Genomic DNA, 23,398 nt, shown 5'->3' with positions numbered 1-23,398 from the left:
TACATTAAAATGGCATATTCAACAAAAATATTTTTAAGAATTATTTATTCAGGGGACAATACATCTTTAAGGATTTTAAAAAAACATTAAAATTAAATTACAAATGGATGTGAATCCGTTTCTGTTGAAAAGAAAATAGCGTTTTTCAAAATACAGTGTTTAAATCCGTATTCTCTTGCTCAGTAGAAACGGGAATTTAAAGCAAAAAATCACACTTCACTTTGATTGGTAGATGCGGCCACAGTACAGATCATCACATACATAATGTCTGTCCACTATAAACATGTCATTACGATTATAACCCATTTGCCAAAATTTGTATTCTATATTTAGCTTATCATTTCTTTTAAGCATATTTTATTTGGCCTATACTTAAGTTGTTGTGCTTTAAGTTCTTAAGTGGTTCGTCCATCAACGTTAATCTTTTTTTTTTCTTAATTTAATTGGCTTACTAAGCGATCTCTGAGTGCAGTTGTTTAAAGTGTAGTCCATCTCATTTGCATAATGTGACGAGCATTAAACTTTTAATGGCATCCGAGAATCGAATATAAAAGATTTTTTTTTTATATTTCCATTAACACATGAAGAAAAGCCATAACACAAAAGTACACTGTTCCATCAACAACACAGTAACATTTAAGAACCTAAAAAAGTGGTATAATGTAGCCTTGGAACAACATAAAATACGAAATGTGTTCGTTGTGTTAAAATCTAGAAATTGTAATTTCATTTACAAAATAAAAATATATATATATAGATTAATATTGAATGAGTTTGAAAGGTTAGGCCCTACTGTTTAGTAGCATTATAGTATTGTTTTAACATATTATGGCTCTGATAATATTACTAGAAGGACGCCACCTAGAATAAGCAGAATTCATCTAATTGTCCTATTGAGAATCTTCAATCCATCTAAACCATTATTAGTCGTCTGGTTATTAGGAAGTTAGCAGACTCATCGGCGCGCATTGATCTTGATTTAAAATCATTGGAAACTATTAAGTATATATTCAAGACAAAACGGTTGTGGTTCGTGATGATTTGATAAATCCATGTTTTGTTTTAAGGCAAGGTTAGAAAATTCGTGGACCAGTTTTGTGGTATTAATAATTGGATTTGCTATACTTCAGATATAAAGGACGGTTATTGGCGATGCCGTTTGAGCTTCCAAACCAGTTAGCAGTTTGGTAAGTAATTACTACTTCACACGGGTTTCTTGTATTATGTCTAGAGATAATTTACAGCCACACGGTTTATTGTCTCTTGACAAGACACCGTACGATCATCAGCTGGTTGAACATTCCACCAAGACAATCTAACATGACACTGAGCTCGCCTTGCCAAGATATAGAAACTCGTAACAGTCCTTTGATCTCTTGTCTGGCTGCGACAAATAACAACAGTACTGGTACTGGTCGCTGATCTGTGGCTGATCGCATTCTAAAATAAACTATTTGATCTCCGGAGCTCAGTATCCTGTTGGTTAGATTGCCTTGTTCCAATCGGCCGTATAAAGCAAAATGTTTCGTTCGTTCGTCATTTAAAATTAAGCTTTTGTATTCAGCTCAGCATACCAGAGAATCTATTGAATTTAAACCTCTGGTATGAATATCAGGTGCGTGCCTCATAGGGGATACCATTGGGACCAACATACATTTCCCTTAATAGAGGGGTTCCCATGATTAGTTGCATAGTATTTCCCCCGTTATATTCATAAGAGATAACGGTGTCCTCTTATAGTCTAGTCGATATTTCTTTTCGTGCAAAAGTTGGGACCGCTAATTAAATGTCACAAAATAAACATGAATATTCATTAATCATATCCATAAGGTGTGACGTACGAATTGAGCTAACTACAATTTGCTAATGCAAACGCTTTCCATCGAGCCGTCTGTGTAGTTGACTGGATTAGGCCTAGACTAGACTATGGGGTTCGAATCCCATATCAACTTCTTTTTACTTTATAGTGAGAGAGATTATTTAGAGGGTTAGGTTTAGTTATATTTAGGAAGGAGTTCGCATAAGAGGTCCCAAACTTATTCTTTAATATGACCGAATTTTTTCTTAGGATTTGCTTATTATTTTATCATTAGCCTATCTTGTATGTTTTCAGTTGAAGTTTTGATCGTAATTTTAGCTGCCATTTGTTGTTTTCTTGATTTGTAAGCCTGGTTTTATTACGAATGTATTTAGTTTGTTTTAAGACTATGCTTTAATTTTTTATTTTTGTTGTAAATTTTTTTTAAATAGAAAAATTTGCGGTGACATTTTATCAATCAATTGTTTTGCCTGGTGTTCAAAGGGTTAAGCAACGCACAGCTTAACATTAAGCTTAAAGCAAAGCCAGTGACAATAATAGATTTGAAAAAAAAATATATGTACGTGTTTGCTTAAGGTTATTTATAATCTGACGTAAGCAAAATAAGTTTGACTAAAGTTAAAGATAATTTGTTTGCTAAGCAAGTTTGTTACATCCTGCTTATTATATTACGCAAGTGCTGTAATTTGACAATATTAAATATCCAGTATCAGGCACATCATGGAATTTTCCCGAGACTGGATATATTTCGATACCGGTACAGTATCAGGAGTCGGCTTCTTATTGACACAATTCGATGTGTTTACAATGAGTAACATTTTTTTTAATTATAAATGTAAATTTAAAGTAAATACGTTTTTTGCGTAAACAGATTGGACCACATGTTGTTTTATTACGGCTTTACAATGTGTCAAGAGTAAATAGACTTGTAGCAGTCGCTAAGTGAATCTTGGTAATTATTAATTAATATACAGTAATTAGCAAATCAATATAATGCGTTGCGATGACTTCCATTGAAGTGCGAACCACTGTGACATCCAATTAAGTCGTCACTTAATGCAAACGACTGACATTATTATTAGTTTAGATTATCAGTCTTAATTATTATCAGTCGACTTCGCCTCTTACATTATATCCGGCTAGGTGATTTAGGCCTACTCTACTAAACACTCGTAAGCCTAGGCCAAAATACTGTACGCCTAATTTTAAGTATTTAACTATAGACTTGCCCCAAGTCTGTATTTATTGTCTTTTTTTTATTTTAGTCCAGCAATCGACTTTTCGATTTTTGTCTGAAAATTTAAGTTTACAAGCTCAATTAGTATACGTATGAAACGCAAACATATTTTATCTTTGTAAAATAATATTATATTAAGTCAAAACTTCGTATAGAACCAAGACTATTCGCATTAATATTCATTACATAACTAATTTTAGGCTACTCTCGGTTCGCCAGGAATCCAGTCATATTATATATCTATTTATTTCAAACATCTGCCGACGGAGAGACATAAACAAAACACATAAAAGCATAATTTGCTAAAAATGTAATAACTAAAATCTATAAATACTGTCTAAACAGGGAGGTATTATGCCTAATTCTTACAAAATCAGACTAAACATGTCACAAATTCCATGATAAAACAACAATTACCGTATTCTTAGAATATGACTTGACACGTCACAAAATGGACCGACGGAAAAAACACGAATAAAATAATGAGTTCGCTCTTTAAAAGATAAGATAAACAAAATGAAAATAGAGGGTATATACAACTAATAACATTATTTTTGTAATAATTTAGTCTCGGTAAGTCGTTTCTACAAGTGTTACATGTGCCATTTAGTTACGATTGGATATCATAGATTGTAATAAAAGCAATCTGTGCAATATACTGCTCTGACTGTAAATCATTTGGCTACAGGTAATGTACCGTGTACAGAAACATTAATTTTCCTGCCAATATTATTCTCAAGTATCTTTCAAATCTGAATCACAGTACTGTATAAAGGCTGATAGTTAATATCTAATACTAAAATACACTCTAAGAAGGTCGTCGTCTCTCGTTTCCTCATTTTATGGCAACACCTACGGTCTTTATTTCATCGTTGCAAATTTAAAATGTACCCGCTCACAGACGTATATGCTTTTTTTTTTATACAGTACTGGATGAGACCTAGGCCTACTTATTTAATGCTTGTGAAGAAGACTGAAACGTCTTAGTTCTTGTCTCCAACTGAATACGTATATACATAAAATATTTTAGTATGTTAATTTTGGATTTACTTAAAAGCTTGGTTCGCATGTGGACACAACGTGTAATACGTATACGTAAACGCACATCGCAAGCAATTTGACCAATGGCGTCGTCGCAATGGATCATCCAAAATTATTGGTCAACTCACCTGCGTTGCGCCTACGCCAATTGCGATGCGTCCAAGTGTGTGGAAATCAAACAAACATGGTATGCACCTTAAGTCTGTTTTCATAGGACGCAACGCAATTAAGCGCAAGGTGAGTGATTTGACCACAATCACACACGCAATTGATTATTTCATACTTTCACTTGGCATTGAAATTGGTCAACTCGATTGCCTTGCGCATATATACGTCCTTGCGTTTCGTCTAGTGGGCACAAGCTTTAGAATGATGTACAACATAAGTAGGTGTAGAAGTTCAGACCATCTTAGTACGGTGATTGATGTACAAAGGTAGATCTCGATAAAATAAAAATATTCCGACATGAAAATGACTTCATATTTTATTCACTTCGAAGTCATAGTGATTAGATCAAGTTTTCTTGTGACCGCATCTTTACTGGCCACACAAAACGAGCTTGTACTGATGCCCATGCTTATGGTGAATACATTATGAAGTCATCTTAGTTCATTTCATAATTTATAGGCGTATATAATAATAATGTATTCTATATAAGCTACTTAGGTTGTCATCTTTAAAACAATGTTGTTAATGTACTTATTAAAACTGGAGAGAGAAGAGGAAGGGAGTTGTTATTATGAATATACACATTTAATTATAAATTTCATTTTTGTATTGACGATATCTAATTCATTGTACGTGTACCTTTACAATTTATAATAAACCTGAAACGTGATTGTAATTTTCGTATTTAATGTTTATAAAATTATATTATGTAAACCTGGTTTTTATTAAGCAATAACAAAACAAAATTTTGTAACGATTTTTTTTTCTGTATTACGCAATATATCCCTAAAGATTGGTTAGTGTATATCAGCTTGCTTCCCAGTGACGTCAAGAGTTAGGTTGTCCAATCAGGACGCGATGGGTCATCCAAACTGTCATTTGTGATTGGTCAACTTGCATTACGCTTATACTTTGTGTCCTAGTGGGAATCAAGCCTAGAGATTCCATTTCATTTATTTCGTCAAGACAGAAACATAACATAAATCGATTAAACAGAAGTATAAAAGCAAACTGAATTGCTGTATAAAAAAAAGATTATTTTAATAACGATGCCCTTTTATCCAACTGATGGCCAGAAATCATTTTTTTTTGTTTTTTATTATAATAAATAATATTATTAACTACACTAATACTAAGTAATAATACGATTTACGATTATTATTATAAAACATCCAAAATGAGATCCTAGACATGATGCACGTGGTAAGTGCACAATACATCTAGCTCTAAAGGTTGAACTTGAAATAGTTACAATTATTTAATCACTAGAGATATTTTCTAGATTTCACTTTAAAGTAATTTCACGCACACTTGCATGTTGTAGCCGATTATAAATATATTATTTCAAAAATTATTTTAAAATATAACTATAACCGCCCTATTCCCTCTGCTGTGTATCTCCACATTATAATAATATTTTGTAAAATCCTGCAATACAGCAACTCATGTGTGTATCACATGTGCTAGTGTATTATGGAAGGTTAGGTGATATAATACAGAGGTGAAACACATACATTCTATATCAGGAATGAATTTGCTTATGATACTGAGGCAAATTTAAATACACACTGAGAATCGGATCAGGTTTTTTTTTATCTTTCGTGGTAAACATACCGTTATTGTCATTTCTTTTATAAACATGTTACATGAAAAAATATTACATAATTGATAAGCACATAAATAGGCCTACACAAATATTATAATTTTCTTATTGATTTTCTAAAATATATGGATTGAACGAATTGTATGTTATTATTGTCAATAGGCCTACTATACTTATAATCCCACGACCAGCAGCTGCCATCAGATAGATTCTAACCGACTGTCGACAGTCAGTTAAAAACCAGTCCTGTCTAGTATAACCTTCTCCTCTGGTTCCCGGTACATTGTGTATCACTGAAGTCCACTGATGTATTAAAGGTATTTTATACACCCCATCGGTCTATAGTTTCTGACTTTCGACAGTCAGTTAGAATCAATCTGATGACATCTACAGAATGCGGGTTCAGTAATCGTATATGATTATTTTTTCCAATGACAACTATAATAAAACAAAACGTAATGTATTGTAATCAAACACAATGGTACGTACCTTGCTTCGTCCATTACATTGGTTGTATTATTGAAGGTAGGCCTACTAATTAGATCTCATGGTCAAGAAACCAATAAATACGACCCAGGTAAAGCTATAATAGCCTGCACGGAATGTAATTTAATATTATATATTTAAATTATGAAAATTAGGTGATGTCGGTTTCCATCAGATATTATACTAGCACTAGATTTCTAATGTTGGCTGAGGCATGTTGGAAGTTCATTTCTTTTGAGTAGGTTATTCCCTTAACACCCTTAAGCATTTTTGTTAAGCTATTCTAGGAATCAGATCTCGTTAGAAAATGAGGTTCTTCACTGTGTATACTGAGCACTCAATTGTCACTGTATCTCAAAATATAGCATTATGTATCGGGTATCATTCACAATTCGGTAATACTGTCACATATCTGTCACATGTTTCACAGTATAATGTTGAAGTTAGGTTTATAAACGTACAGGAGTGGCAGATGATACATATGACATTGTATCATGGAATTTGCTTATTGTACTGTAACTTTATAGAAACAGTACCGAGAATCAGCTAAGATGAGTATAGGTCTCTCAAAACATTGAGTAAATTACATATTCGATAGATATGAAAAAATTGCATTGTTTTATATTGTATTGTCTTAGTATAAAATAGTGAATAGTATCAACATAGTTTTGAATACATTAATCATATAATGTACTTGAACCTCTTCTGGCAATTTACATTTCTGTTAAAAACTAATATTAGCATTAATGTTATATTGATCTTCTCTGATTTGATCTTTGATTTGTTTAAAGCCGTTTTGGTAGAGGATAGATCTTAGCTAATATATTATGTGGAAACTGAAAATTTACTCGGATATTCTAAATGCCTACCATTTATTGGTTCGTCTAGTTGTAGTTTAATGGTTAAGATGATCGTCTATCAATAAAAGTTGAGTCCGGGTTCAATTCCCATTCTTTGTCAGGATGGATGAAAACTCTACAGTACTCTTAAAGACTTTTTTTTAGAGTTATCAGGATTGCTACCTTTAAAGATTTAAACGTTAAAGTTCACCTAGACCAATGCTTGAGTAGAAATTATTAACTTTATTTATATTGGTGGAAAACCCTTTTTTTAAACATTTTACAAAATTAAATTAATACAGTGAGCATGACGTCATTTCAGAATTACTAGTTTATAAAGTCCGTTCTAAAACATTATAAAATAAATACTATTGACTTGACTTTTAATTTCAATAAAACTCAAATAAATAACAAGATTAACAATAAGCTCCTTTGCCATTTACAATGAACACCAATATAGTAAGGTAGCTTGTATTGATTGTCCTTTTGAATTAACACATGACGTCAAATTTCGTTTTTTTTTTATGTAGCGATATATAACCAGTCGATTGGGAGTGGACGACTGGTTGAGGCAGGGGTGCCCTATAATGAAATCGGCACGAGTTCAATTGGTTCTGGTCGTAGAATAAGTCTTCTCATTAAAGAACTTATACCGAAGTCAAATAGTATACACATCTGGCTCTTCACAGTCAAGTGAATCTTTCGTGTATAGGGGTATATTGTCTCAACCCTGTCATTGTGGACGAACGAATTAACGCCGGCGTTTAATGGCAGCTGTACGCATTTCCATTCCTGTGCGGAATTAGTTTGTGCGAAACACATGTTTTTACCACATTTAGTTCTATAACCACACAACTAGGGCGGGTTCACAATGGGTATACATTGATGTTGTTGGCATCAAATACCTAGCCAAGTTAAATGTGGATTTACTTTTCCAAAACGTGTGGGAGGTTCAATAAACTCAGCGATGTTCATAGTAAATATTATACTGTTTCAAATTAACCTAATAACTAATATCACTTCTTCAGTCATACCTTAATTAACAATTGACAACATTTCAGATTTCTTATTAAAATAGGCTAATTTCCACTTGAGTTTTAATCCACTTCTTACAATTACAATATTGCTTTTCTAAGATTTCATGTTTACGTTTATTTCCACGTACCAAATTTGGTAATAATCTCTGTTTACACAGAAAATCAATTTTACACAAATCACTGTTGTTTGTGTACGACGTATTAGGTGACATACTGTATACAAGTTACTAATTTAGTAGAATTGAATACCATTATAATACTGCAAAACACTGTACAACTAGCCGATGATTAAGCTATACGAATAGATTATTAATAGACTAGTCTAACTAGATACGTATAACCAAGTTAAAACGGAGAACGTACTCAAATGATTTTGGTACATGTTGAAGTTTTGGTTTCAGAACTCAACATGTTATAATACTCACAATGAGTTGATTCTCAAATATCGAAGTACTTACTCAAAGAGAATGAGTCTCACATGATTGAGTAAAAAGGTTTGATTTCTTACCCAGAGTACTTACTTCTCAAAGGGTACTTTTGAGTACTTACTCAACATATTGGACAATTTACTCAACTCAAAGGATCTGAGTGCTTACCCGACATGTTGGAGTACTTACTTAACTCAAAGAGTTTGAGTACTTACCCAACATGTTGGAGTGCTTACTCAATTCAAAGGAATGGAGTATTTACTCAACTCAAGGTGTTGGAGAACTTATTCAACTCAAAGAGTTTGTACTAAAGTAAATACTCAACTAGCTGTTTATCTGATTATATATTGTATTGCCGAAAAATATTGTTAATTTCCACCAAAGCGATCGATGCTGACCCCGTGATGAGATTTTTGTATTCAAATTCAAGTTATTGATACAATTTTCATTATTCATTAATGTTTTGAAATTATAATATTCAATTCAATTCATTCATTCATTCAGGCTTATCGCCAGACTTTATTTACTTTAGGCCTCTGGCCCCTATTAATTAATAAAATAATAATTACATTGAAAAATAAAGCAATTGATGTTAAAGCTGTTTAGAACATTTCATTTCAAATCATCGAGTCAAATAAAATGGTATCGAAAACCTGTTTTGTTTTCGAATATATTAATTTTACTGTTATTGACTTTTAAAACACAAAATAATAATGAGGAATTTTCAAGCTAAATTATTCATACAGAAGCAGGATTATAATTAATTAAAGTTGTTTTTAATTTTCAATCTTACACGGATTAGTATCGTGTGTAGTGTTTTTAATTTTCTTCTTATGATGGTAAACATAATGCCACACTACCATGAGTTATAAAGAGTAATGTACGAAATTCACGTTTCAATCATCAGCGTTGTCGCCATCATCCTCAACATTACCACAATCATCGCGATACATATATTATTATTACCACTAATTAAAATATTGTTTGAATAATAATAATGATACTGTTAACAATGTAAATATTATTGAATATAACTAGTGATAATGATGTATCTGGCAATATAACATCTAATAATAACCATACCAAAAAATTGTGATTAATTTTCTTGTCAATATGAACTTTGACACGTATCCAAACGTTGATCCGAGCGTTCAAACGTAGATGAGCTCGTTTTAAACGCTTATGGGAATCGTATCGATTTTTACACACGCGTTTAAATGCCGATGACAATGTTTACTTTGATGCGTGCGTGTTGAACGCACGCATCAACTTTGAACGCGCGCGTTGATGGAAATCGTAACGAATTTTCAATCATGATTAATGATGAAATATACGGTTGTTACAGTTTTCTACGCTCGAGTTATCCGTGTGTCGTGTGTTTTCTCATGACGCAATGGTAAAGAAATATGATATAATAATATATATTCAATTTAATCATATAAGTTGTTTTCTTTACACCTAGGTCTACATTTCTAATCGTATACATTCTCTTGAAAGTCACGTTTCTTGTAATTGGGAATAATATTTACTACTAATAATGTTTTCAGAATCAATGTTGTAATTCATTTTATAGAAATTGTGAATTAAATTTAGGCCTATACAGAATGTAATTTGTCAGCCTTTACCGGGATAGTTAGCATTTAATTGGATTCACAATACGTGAAATGCAAGTGTTGTGTGCGTGTGTGTTTTTTATCGGTTCGTTGCGATGAAACAGCCACGCGAATTTAAAGAGAAATTTTTTGATTAAACAATTTACGACAAAGCTATAAAAACTGGTGCTATGAAATGAAGCAAAAATCGATTTCGGAAAGAAGACAGAGACAAACCAAACTTCACCAATGAGTGTTCCTATAGAAAGAACAATCTGAAAAATCGCACCCTCTTCAACATCCCCCCAAAAAAGATAAAATGATGAGTAATTTCCATATCTTAATTTTAGCCTTTTCTCAGTGCTGTATCGATTTTCCGATGTAGGCCTATAAAACAAATTACACTTGACTTTACTTCACGACCCTATAACCCCTAACCTTCCATGATACAGACATCACATGTGATACACATGCACTTTTGTATCACGGAATTTGCCTAATACTGACAAATATTGTCATATTTGAGGATACACAGCAATAAGAATCTTTTTTAAACAATTTTGTCTTCGTTTATTTTGTTTGTAAATAATTATCATGTCTATTTTTTTGTCTTCTTTCCTCTTTATTTTTTCATCTGTTAAACTTGAACTATTATTTTGAAAACCAATTTTAATAATGTATGTATTTATTTAAGAGTAATCTTAGGTCTCTTTCATACAAAAACTCCTGGTTTCCTGTGCCCCCATTTCATAATTTTCATTTTTAAAATAAACGTATCTGTATTGTATTTCGTTCGAATATTAAGAACGAGATTTACTTTCAAATGATTGCGAATGACGTTCGTTTTTATAATCACACACGATTTATTAGACACTCGCCCTTAAAGTACAATACGTTTAAAGTCATAAGATATTAATGTAAAAAGCGTGGTGCCGTATGTAGATGTCTGTCATAGTAATGCGGTAGTTATTGAACAGAGATTTCGTCATAAATGTATATTATAGGCTATATCTCCTGTGTAAAGCTCCGTCTACAATATCAAACTAGTTGGACCAAAAAGTGTTATTGTGGCCAAATATGGTAGTAATTATGCTCAAATATATTAGTGATATGACATCATCATGTCCATATTTGGGAACATCACATTTTTTTGTAACATAAAGTTTGATAGTATAGACAGAGATTTACTGAATGCATGATTTACAATCTCCGATATGTAACATTGTGTTAATTTGTCATCAATCAATCTCTATTCATTAGTTAAGTACAAAAAATACACCATAAGAAAATGTATTATAATATATACGACAGATATGTCAATTTCAAATAATAGATAACAAACTATCATATTATTTAAAACTGACTATTTATTGTTTGAGTGACGGGAGCATAATATTATAATGTTGCCTTCATAAAAATATTATTAAAACTAATTATAATTGACATCAACATCATTGTAAAAATAACAATGCTTTTATAGTATCCCTCGTCCGACAATTTTGTATATCACAAAAAAAAAACTATTTCAACCCATTATGAAAATGATGATTTCACTACAATGTCAAGTAATATGACGCTTATATAAAGAGCACTTCTTATTAAGTGGTCACCCTGGCAACCGTTTGCATTATTTAATTGATCTGGATATAAGATAAAACATATAGACAGCGGAAAGGCTGCAGGTTATATAGACATGAGATTTATATGCCTATTTACCCGCAATGCCTATATAACCCGCATCACTTTATAACCTTAAGTGGTAACATCCTCACTTTTATATAAACGGTGTTGTAAACTATATTTACATACGCATTGATTAAATACAGCAAGAAAAAAGCCCAGTTCGAATTATAAAATATGAAAAAGCATGTACTGTATGTTGACGTCCTGTCGCGTGTGGTTGGTCTAAACTCACTTGCGTTGTGCCTACGTCATGGGAAAAAGCTATAGGCCTACTCAAACTGATGGTTGCCCCACATTGGTGGACTTGGACAGTATCATTGGTTTTTAAGATCGAACCGTCATTCCCTACTATACTAAACTTGTCATTGATACGCAACGCAAGAAGGTACACCTGAGCACGTGAGCACTTCCACTTCCTTTTGCGTGTACGTTTTTGGGTTGAGTCTTAAAGCTTGGTTCTCACTAGGATACAACGCAAGGACGTAGGCCTATAAGCCGCAACAAAACAATTGACCAATCAGAGTTGGAATAAGCCATTGATTGGTCAATTCGCTTGCGTAGCGGCTTACACCCTTACGTTGCGTGCTAGTGGGAAACAAGCTTTAGTTTTGATGTACAAGTAAGCACACCGCATGTCTTGACTAATCACCACCAATGGATTACTTTAACTCTCGCTTCTTGTGATTATATGCCTATATTACTCACTTTTACCGATTCGGAATCACTTGGCTATAATTTGCAAATTGCTCTCAATATTATTCACGTAGGCCCTACATATTTATCTTGAAATGGGATTTTATTTTTCAAATTTACACATATCCGAAACTGATGCAGTATGTTTAGCCCCTAAATCATAAATCTGATATAATAATTTTATGATGCGTAAGAGTTAACTGGGTCACTAAAGCAACAAAGCCATCAGATATTATATAGTATAATATTATGTAAGTATTACATACTGTAGCTTATGTAAATAAAGAACGTGATTGGCAGAAATTGCATCACATGACCATATCTGAGACGATCGTTACATAACGACAAACGACCGTTATGACGTCATCAGAGCTGATTGCAGTCGATTAAAATCTAATGAAAGGGTTAATACCGTACCCCGAGGATTTTTTAAAACAATTTTTACAATACACCTCGAATAAGCTATGTATGCTAATTAATATTCAGTTTTTTAGCGAGTGTTTCCTAAACCCATATCGAATTAATGTAAATCCATGACAAAATAAACGTATGTAAACTTTAATAAAACAGAATATGTATATATATCTGTTATTAGTCGAAATGCATGTAATGTATTATTAATTCCTAAGCGTTTGTATACGTCACTATTATCTTAACCTTGTCTTCCCATCTAGTCGAAATTATTCGTGCAATTCATAAACGTTGATGTATTATCTCCCAGTTAATAAGTGTTCTATATTTTTCACGTGAACATTTATTTGCCCAACCAATCAGAGCTCATGGATATTTGATTTGTGCAATATATTCACTTAGTGAAAATGATAGGCGCACCTATTTAGAAGATGAGATTTTGAAAGGTTTTAACACATTTCTACATTTTTTCACTATGTTTAAAATATTCGGAAATACACTTAAGTTGGTACTTTTGTTTCCGGTCATGAGTAGACCTTAGGGTACACTCGGTTGCAACATAGAGGAAATGTTACATACATAATTATTATTTTAATACATACACATTGTATGGTTATTACAGAGAAGTAAATGTCCAAACTCCAAAGACTCGTCAAAATGATTAATTTCGTTTGTTAACCAAAAACATGTTTCTATACTGATAATGTAAAACTATAAAACCTAACCATTTTATAGGCCTGTAATTATTCCGGTCGTGTGCTGGCCTTCACACTAGGCTCAGATACAAAAAAAGTGTAAGCCGGGATGGGGAGGAGCGTTGCAGACGAGCATTCTCGGCTCCCAGGCAAGGGCCGGATGTTAGCCAGTCCACTCGGGTATCGATACATCTTGTTTTAAGTGGGTTATGGCTGTAGCTCAGAATCTTTAAATGTTTTCTTTGATTGAAATCAGACAACAATCTGATTGGCGACTAATCACAAAAATGCACCTTCGCTAAAGTCTAGTATTTGTATTTAATTAAATTTGATTCATTGCTTGTTTGCCTGGGTTAGACTGCTATAGGCCTACTCGGCTTTTTACGTCTATTCCTAGAAAATATTCAAAACACAAGCTGGTGGCGGTACGATATGTATAAGAACAATTTATACATTTATTGTGGCAAGTCACACTTGAAACGCAACTGTCTCAATGATTTGAGTCTTATTGGATCTTGACGTCTGTCTAATGTATGTTCCTCGAATGACTGATGTTTTAGACCTAAGCTTTGTTTATTATACGCTATATCAGGGGTAGTACTTTATGCATGCAGACTTTCAAATGAATATATTGTAGCCTATATGTTTCAAATGAATATCATATGTAATGATGTGTGATTAAATTAATTATGTTTTCCCAATATCTAACTTGTCCGTGGGGATGGGTAGTGGCAGCCCCATCGGTAAGGGTCATTTTATTTATTCACTTAACAACAATTATTTATCCAGGATTACAATTAAAGAAAAAAAACCTGTTTTATATTGTGGTCCTGTCTTAAATACAAAATCAGTTTGGACAAAAGTAGATCGATATCTAGCTAAATAAATGAAGCAATTGTTGGAGAATATTGTTTGTTAAGTTTTGGGTGGTTTTCTAGTAGGCACAAGTATTCGCAAGAACCGAAGAGTTTTATTATTATTTGTTCAAAGTTTACAAATCACAATCTTATTTGGGAATATGATTAATTACACATGCGCATTTAGATTCGGTGGAAAACAATCGCGGTAAGTAAAAAGATAGGGAAGTTAAATTTAAAATTCATTTTTTTTGTAAATTTTAGGACAAAATAGTGCCTTACACTGCAAAATGAAATTCTTTTAAATCAAAAAATGAAATTAGTGAATTAATGACAGCCGATATTTTTACGTATGAAACGCCATGTGTGTCAAACATGTATAGTTGTACCAATTTAAGTTGAAATTCAGTTTCGAACCTATACTAAATTGATAGGAAATATTTGGGTTATTTATGTTTAACATGACTAACAGTTGCACAGGAATTGTTTAATCAGTATGCAAAGTATTTGTCAAAATTGATCACAGAACGTACAAAGATGGCGCTGTTGTTGTAACCTCCAATTGACCGTGACGATCTTGTTACTTGTTGAGATTCGTCAAGCGATGCTTATGAGCCCCTCGTGTTTAAAATTGTGTCAACGTAAAATAGTTAAATCACTTTCACCTCAACATCATTATTTTTACGTGATTGCAACTTTCACGGCCTAGTACGATCCAGCATTAATTACATGACTTTATCTTTCGTCATAATTCGTCAACAACCAACTCAGGCCTATGTAAGCCTACATTCGTTTTGAAGATTCCCCTAATTATACGTCCGTTCACGATAATATTACGTAGGCTACGACAAAAATTAACGACAACAGTTATTATAATTAATTCATACTTTATTTACAAATGATGGCACGTACGCTATTTATTTTCGCTAGGACGCAATGAAGGACGTAACGTGCAATGCAAGTAATTTGACCAATCACAAGCGTTGTCGAGTTATTCGTATTATTGCGTCCTAGTGGGAACCAAACTAAACTAAAGCGTGGTTCCCACTAGAACGCAACGCAGCGATGTATCGACGGCCCAAAGTGCTGTATCACAAGTAGAAACCGACGACGCAATAATGCTGCAAACATCGTAGGTTTGATTTTACGCAGGCACAATGATTGGAAGGGCATTTTCTTACGTTGCATCGCTAGTGAGAACCAAGCTAAACGCACGTAGGCCTACGCCGATCCCCTGTACACCAGCACCGGTGATCGTTCTATTTATACGGTTATGCGTTACGTACGGTAATCATTCTATAAATTCGACAAAACAGTTAATTTCACCAAAAATCTTTAAATAATAATCTTCTAATTGTTATTTTTAAAACTGATTTTTTGTTAATTTATTATTCTCTCCGTCCTAGTGAACATCACGATTATAATTACATATCTCAAAAGAATGATTTGTTTTAGAGAACCAATAAAGTTAAATGGTGAACATAGGCCTACTATACGACATCTAGTTGGGTTTGAAATCGAATCATAAGAAACCGTTTGGTGGCGCTAATTTCATTATGTTTACACTCAGTGTTTCAGTTTCTTAGTATTCCTATTTTACACGTTCTCTCTGGGAAAAATTAAGTGTTTCTTAACTGATTTGAGTCATTTGAGGTCTATATATCCAGGCCAGATGAGCTGGAACTTTTTTTTGGTGGATATATAGAACCCAAATTAATGACACAGATCAGTTGAGAAACACTAATTTTTGTGTCTAATTTTTCCCCAGATTGACCCTTTTTAGACTTAAAATATGGATACTATCTAGTGTTTGTTGCCTTGATTTACCATTGTTGTATCAGTGCGCCCTCATGTATCGTCCACGATTCTTCTTAATGATGATGACTTTGACGAACGTACTTACGAGTAGACGTGCAATAGTCGTACCGATACTCAACAGATGACAGGATGTAATATGCATGCTTCTTTCTACTGTCAAAATACGTCAATAATGCCGCTTTTCTGAGGATTTAATAATGTCAGGCGTGTTTTGGTATTGAGCCGGCCGCGACGATGTCGACCCACCAATCGACATATGAAAAGCGTCATGAGTTTTACTGGTAAGAACATAGAAAACAATCTTATAATTAAATTGTAGATTACTGTTTAGAAACATGCAGATGTAGTAGTTCGAAAATAATGTATTCTTTGGCTGTGTTGCAAATGCGTTTATACTCTCCTTACTGGTAAATTTAAAAACAATGTTTTATTTGTTATTTGAACAATTCGTAACTTAATCGAACATAAGTTATCGACTTTTTACAAAGAGCATTGTAAAACATTGTTTTGATGGTTTTTATAAGACCCTGGAAAATGTTTAAAGCCAAAATTGTCTATCTTCACAATGTAACTGATTTGTTCAATTCATATTTGTTGGATTCTATGTGTTTAAAGGTTGTGTCTCATCCATTGTGTACACACCACCTTCATAAAATGCTCAGTTGTAAGCCCTCCCTACCCCCACCCACTTTTCATTCATTATTACGCATACAGAGTCCAACAGCTATAAATCCTCCAATACATGATGGATAAACTATAAAATGTTAATAAATTAGGCCTCGTTTGAAGGTTAGGATTTTAGTAGAAAGTGTCGTGAGAGTTACAACTAACCATGATCAGGATCGAACCATGTACCTTGGGATTGGAAGGCAAGCACAAAGCTACATCTCCATTACAATCCCTGCCTCTCATATTGAACATAATTTGTCTTAAGCTTGGTTCCAACAGGACGCAACGCAAAGACGTGAGCCGCAACCCATGCCAATTGACCAATCAAAGCGATGGATTATTCGAATTGACGTTTGGCTTACGTCCTTACTTTGCGTCCAAATGGGAACCAAGCTTTAGTGTCTGATCAATATATCCGCAACAGCCGTGTTTTATAGCTATATCTGACTATGTCTTTGAGGGATACCTTATGAATTGCCTCGTGAGCTAATTTCCCGATTGATCGTAATCAAAACGGTACTGGGTTTGGTCTACAAGATACAAGATACAAGATAACTTTATTGTCAAAATTGTTAACAATTTCGAGATATGTTTTGTACCTGAGTAGAATAAATAATACGATGTGATAACTATATAAATAAATACAAATGATACAAGTGACTATCCTGAAAAGTTTTTGTTAAACAAATTGCATGCTATGTACATTGGTGAAAATCTGAAACGGTTTGTGGATATTTTTTCCTGTGTCAGTCTAACCCTTCCTGATCTACTTATAATGATGTCTGAATGTAATGGGTGTGATGGTCTACTAGCGTTCCTGCTCCCAAATCGTCAGCCATTCATAGAAGCCTTGATGAAGTAAGCCTACCTGGCGGTGACCATAGAAGGGTCCCGAGATAACGACTACCTATTTTGTTATTCGATTGGTGGGTTATATACATAAACCATCATCACTTCGCACTGTATGTCTATAAAAGTAGGCATTGCGTGGAGTAGTAATAACACAGTATATAACCGTCATAGAGAAAAAAAAAGTTTATGGTATAGGCCTACACTTTGTAATGCTATTCTTGAATGATGACGTATGCCGTGATAGTCACGATAATCATATCCTTTTACCAAAAATATTAAATCATTTGTAAGAATAAATAAATAAAACTATATTCTAAACATCCTGGGAAAATCCTCTATTCTATCGTTAGATTTCCCGGAATTAATTTTGTTTTCAATGTATTTATTTGAATACCAGTACATTCTGTAAATATGCACATGATAATTATGATCCTACCTGTGGAACTTGTATCTGTTGACTAATAAGCATAATGATATTTAATTTGTTTTATGAAATACCAGGATACCGACAGAAAAAAGAAAGAAACGATGTTGTGATATACTGCGCATGTCTGTTTCGACTAAAATTGTTAGTATTATTACCTTCACAATTGTAAACCTAATTGTTATTTGTTTATTAACAATAACAATAGACCTTATATAAGTTAGTACAGAATTATATTATACACTTTATGTTAATCATTGCAATTAATAATCGAAATTATGATTCTTCGAATTATTATGAGTCACCCTAATTCCTTTTATTTCGTCATTTGTCAATATTAATAATATTATTTTAATTTGTAATTTATTTGAAATTATTTTAATATTATTGTAACGAAGGGTTTTATGGGTGAGGGGGGGGGGGGGGGGGGTTGGCGGATGATCATGTACAATAAGGATACTACTACAACTACTACCACCTAGAATGTTATTTATTTACCTCTATTTTATTATCATTATTATTGTATAATTTAGTGATTTCCAACAGTTGCGTGCGTGCCGAGTTAAGTAGTTAAAAAGTAAGACCTAATTAAACGGTAAACCTTAAATATAGGTTGAGTACGGCTTTCAGTTAAATACTAAGTTTATTTGTAAATTTACTGAGGTGTTTAATATAATTAACAACATGACATGATAATTTAAAATATTTATGTAAGGAATCTACAGTATGCTGTAGAAATTCCCCTTTCCAATTAACAAATAATTCCCATGAAGGAAACGTGGAACATTAAGTAACGGATAGATATAAAATACTGTTAGATTCAAATCGCATACCCCTTGATTTGAAGACGAGAACGGATAGATATAAAATACTGTTAGATTCAAATCGCATACCCCTTGATTTGAAGACGAGTATAATATTATATTATGCAGTCAATAATACAGCTTTCGATTTCCGATAAAATTGTAATGTAGTAGGCCTATGTCGTAGTTCTGAGGCCGTCGAAACTCCAAACTCTCTCTCCCCCACTCCCATCTCTCTTGCTGATATTGCGGATACCATTTTTAATTTTTACTGCACTCAAAAAGATTTTACATTCGTATTTTACATTATGCAAATCACCACTTTGTTTGTATATGTTAATGAGATTCGAACCTGTAACCTTTTAAGTACAGGACACGTTATGTATATCTTGCCAATATATCAAATTTATATTACTCTGTCTGCAAACAAAACTGCTTCTCCGAAATTTTTTTCTCTCACTAGAATTAGTGTGAATCGTATTTTACATTATGCAAATCACCGTTGAGATTAAGTCGTTTAACCAAACGCGAGGAAATTAGAATAAGAAGAAAATCTGGTAGTTACAGTTAAATACGCGCTGTTACTTTAATCTGGAAAATACTAAATTGCTTATTATTAAGATATTAATAATTTTCAACATTCAACGAAGAAAAGATTGAGAGATCAGTTGATTTATTTACAAGAATGCTAATATTAAATAATATCCAAATACACGCATAAATTGTAATCTTTAATTGAGGTGAAATTTTGTAAATTTGAAAAGATTTTTTTGTTGGTCTTTTGTGTGAGTTTACCCGCCTTGTATCCTCAATTCAGAATATCATAATCTAAATTAAATTTAGATATTTATTATTTTTATTCTAATCTTAATTCGTATATTTCTGTGCGAGTATATACTCGTCTTGCATCCTCCATGCACAATATCAAAATGTAAATTTATACATTTATTATTATTTAATATCATTCTAATCTTAATTCGTATATTTCAATTTTATAATATCTTTCTCAGAAAAGAGACACTGACGTTTTTGTATTTGTATTTTTTATGTTTTATTTTGTTTAGTTGTCTTTCCCATTCAACTTCAGATTATTTATTATTTATTATATAGAAAGTTACGACCTATCTACAGAATGATAAATTCAAATGGTTATCCAGCTAACGAGATTTGTTTTTAAAGAAATCATACAATTTAGATGTGTAATTTGAGACGTTGGGTTTTGCGGGGGAAAATTAGTAGTCAGTATAGTAATTATATTCCATTATAACATTTCTATAATGATTGTAAATCGGTTTTTCTAGTGACTTTATTATTTGATTAGTCATTTTCCTGGAAACACAACAAACCGTTATCGTCTTAGCGCCTATGAAATCTTCATAGGGCCTATGAAATCTTCATAGGGTAATGTATATTTTTATTTAGTTTATATTTTCTCTAATTGGAGTTATGAGGTGTTCCCCCCACCCACACTATGGTTGATTGTATGCCTATAAGTGTTAAACAATAAAATTTCGATCGTTAGATCCACAAGTTGAAATAGTGCTACTAGGCCTATTACTGTTTCGATCCGTTTAACTTCTCCTGCTGCGTTCCAACATGGACGTTGTATCGAAAACTCTGACCTATCAGGAATGGAAGTAACGACACACAACTAGGCCTAGAACAGAATCAGATCATACTCAGTTTACCGGTGGCAGAACCAGCCCAGAAATGTATTAGGACACCGTATGAGAGAATTGCAAGTAGTCACGGACTTTTCCAATATAACTGAATAAAATGCTCTTCAAAAGTAAATTACAACGTACTATAAATAGCAGTATGGGTACTATGCAGATCTTCTTCTTACCGATAACAGTGAGTCTATCGACCCATGAATAATTACAAATAAAGTGAGATGAGTTTATACCTTCTAAGAATGAATAAGATAAATGTTTTTAGATTGGAAGTTGATGAAGGATGAAGATTGAATTAAGTTCTGTCTAGAGTATCAAACTATAGTTTGACAAAAAAGTGTGATGTTCCCAAATATGTAGTGCTATGCCTAAATATTGTAGAGATATGACATCATCACATATTTTCGATTGTTTACGATATATCTCACCAAGATACTTTGAAGATGTTTTTGGTAAAAAATACTGATTGTGTTTGATTTAAAAAAAAATCGCTATAATATTCTTTCAAGAGAAAAAAAACCCGATAATTAAGCTATAGCTCCGTCTACAAACTTTATGTGACAAAGAAGTGTGATGTGCCTATATAGACATATATATTTGGACACATCACACTTTTTTTGTCAAACTAGTTTGATAGTGTAAGCATAGCATAAGACAGTAAAATGAAACAAATTGACAATTGCAGATTCACATTGTTTCAAGAGATATTGAATGTAACTATTTGTCGTTATATTTGATAGGCCTATATATATGCTTACTGACCAGACCTGTAATTGAGACATCAACAAAATAAATATTGTCTCCATGAGATTTGTTTTTCTAATAGTATGCTAAACTTTATTAAATGATAGCACGGTAGCTCATTATCAATGTTAAGATGATGATATCCGATGTATATTAACATTGTACTGCATGTTTTGTTTATACAGTAGGCCTACCATTTTATGAATAGCAGCACCGTAGATTTATTTGCTACGCTACACATAGCAAAAGAGATCCCTGAGATTAGATCTATACATATCTTTAAAAGATCACAACTGGATCAGAGTTAATCCCTAAGATTAAATTAGTTGTTTTTATTGTATTTATATATTTATTTACATAAGAATCACAGATCCCGCAGTAATCATTGTTGATGATCATTCTAAATTTATAAACAAAGGCGGTGATGTTTGAGTCCAAAGAGTACGGTAGCTCATATACTTAAACCTTCTCGATTACATATAATGTCACAAGACAGGGTAATACCATGCATATATTTACATGTAGTTATGTGAAACTTTTACATAACGATTACACAATAACTGACTCTGTTCACGGGTTTACACAAGATCATTACACTTATCATATGAAACGCCATATGCTAATTATCATAGCCATACTGACTCCTCCAAAAAATGTATTACAGTACAATACTTGTATATTTACACTTTTACCAAGTATGAAACGCCACATTAGGATAAATTAAGGTCAGATGATAGGTTACCATAGGTTACACCTTACGCATATTTAAATTTTTATCATAATATGAAACGCCACCGTATGATAGATTACAGCCTTGATCAGATGACAGGTTAACACCATACGCATATTTCCATTTTTATCATAATATGAAACGCCACCCTGTGATAGATTACAGCCTTGATCAGATGATAGGTTAACACCTTACGCATATTTCCATTTTTATCATAATATGAAACGCCACCCTATGATAGATTACAGCCTTGGTCAGATGATAGGTTAACACCTTACGCATATTTAAATTGTTATCATAATATGAAACGCCACCTTATGATAGATTACAGCTTTGGTCAGATGATAGGTTAACACCATACGCATATTTACATTTTTATTATAATATGAAACGCCACCTTGTGATAGATTACAGCCTTGATCAGATGATAGGTTAACACCATATGCATATTTACATTTTTATTATAATATGAAACGCCACATTCTAATCAATTATGCCTTCGTCTGTCTTTATTAGTATAGTCAATTTGCGCGAATACAGCCGCGTCAAAGTAACCGATGCGTAATTCATTTTATCAATTACGGCCTATCTACGTTGACAGAATGCTAATTGTCGTAGGAAATTAACACATACGTTCTACCGTATTCACATAAGAAATGATAGATAACCGTTGATGTTGTGAAGTGTGTGTGCTGACATGGAACAACTAGCCTAATATTTTATAAGTGCCTATTGTAATATAACAAGTTTAAAATCGGAATAATTATTCATAATATTGAGTAGATCCATGTGTTATTCCACCGAATAGTATAACTTGTATACGTTCGTTTATATGCCTACATTGTACAAACCCTTCAGCAATGCAATTGTTACATTTATTGGAACAATGTTTGTTATCCGGTATACATAGCGCAGCAGATTACACATATTCATCTTGTAGAGTTATTTTCATTTCTATGTTTTTGTTTGTTTGTCAGATTTACAGAACGTTTGTTATGAGCGGCTGTTCTTATAGGTATATTGGTCAGGAATGTTGTGCTTGAACTCAATACCTTTCTCCCTTTTTCTATATGCTGTTTTCACATGTGATGGTTTA

General features: G+C 32.8%; 1 protein-coding gene across 3 annotated transcripts in view; it reads left to right on the top strand.

Annotated features, from left to right (window-relative positions):
- Window positions 1-945: 945 nt before the first annotated feature.
- LOC140057559 (short transient receptor potential channel 7-like) overlaps window positions 946-23,398 on the top strand; it is a 47,576-nt gene continuing 25,123 nt past the window's right edge. For 2 of the 3 annotated variants that reach the window (XM_072103289.1, XM_072103274.1), the window contains exon 1: window positions 16,518-16,688. In XM_072103289.1, the coding sequence (XP_071959390.1) occupies window positions 16,642-16,688 (47 nt within the window). In that variant the 5' untranslated portion in view covers window positions 16,518-16,641. Of the gene's footprint in view, window positions 1,188-16,517; window positions 16,689-23,398 lie in introns of those variants that run through there. The other variant, XM_072103282.1, reaches the window with a different exon arrangement.

The sequence above is a fragment of the Antedon mediterranea genome, chromosome 1 (assembly GCF_964355755.1).
Source record: "Antedon mediterranea chromosome 1, ecAntMedi1.1, whole genome shotgun sequence".
NCBI lineage: Eukaryota > Metazoa > Echinodermata > Crinoidea > Comatulida > Antedonidae > Antedon > Antedon mediterranea.
The sequence above is the reverse complement of the archived record's forward strand: the minus strand, read 5'-3'. Positions and strand labels throughout refer to the sequence as shown.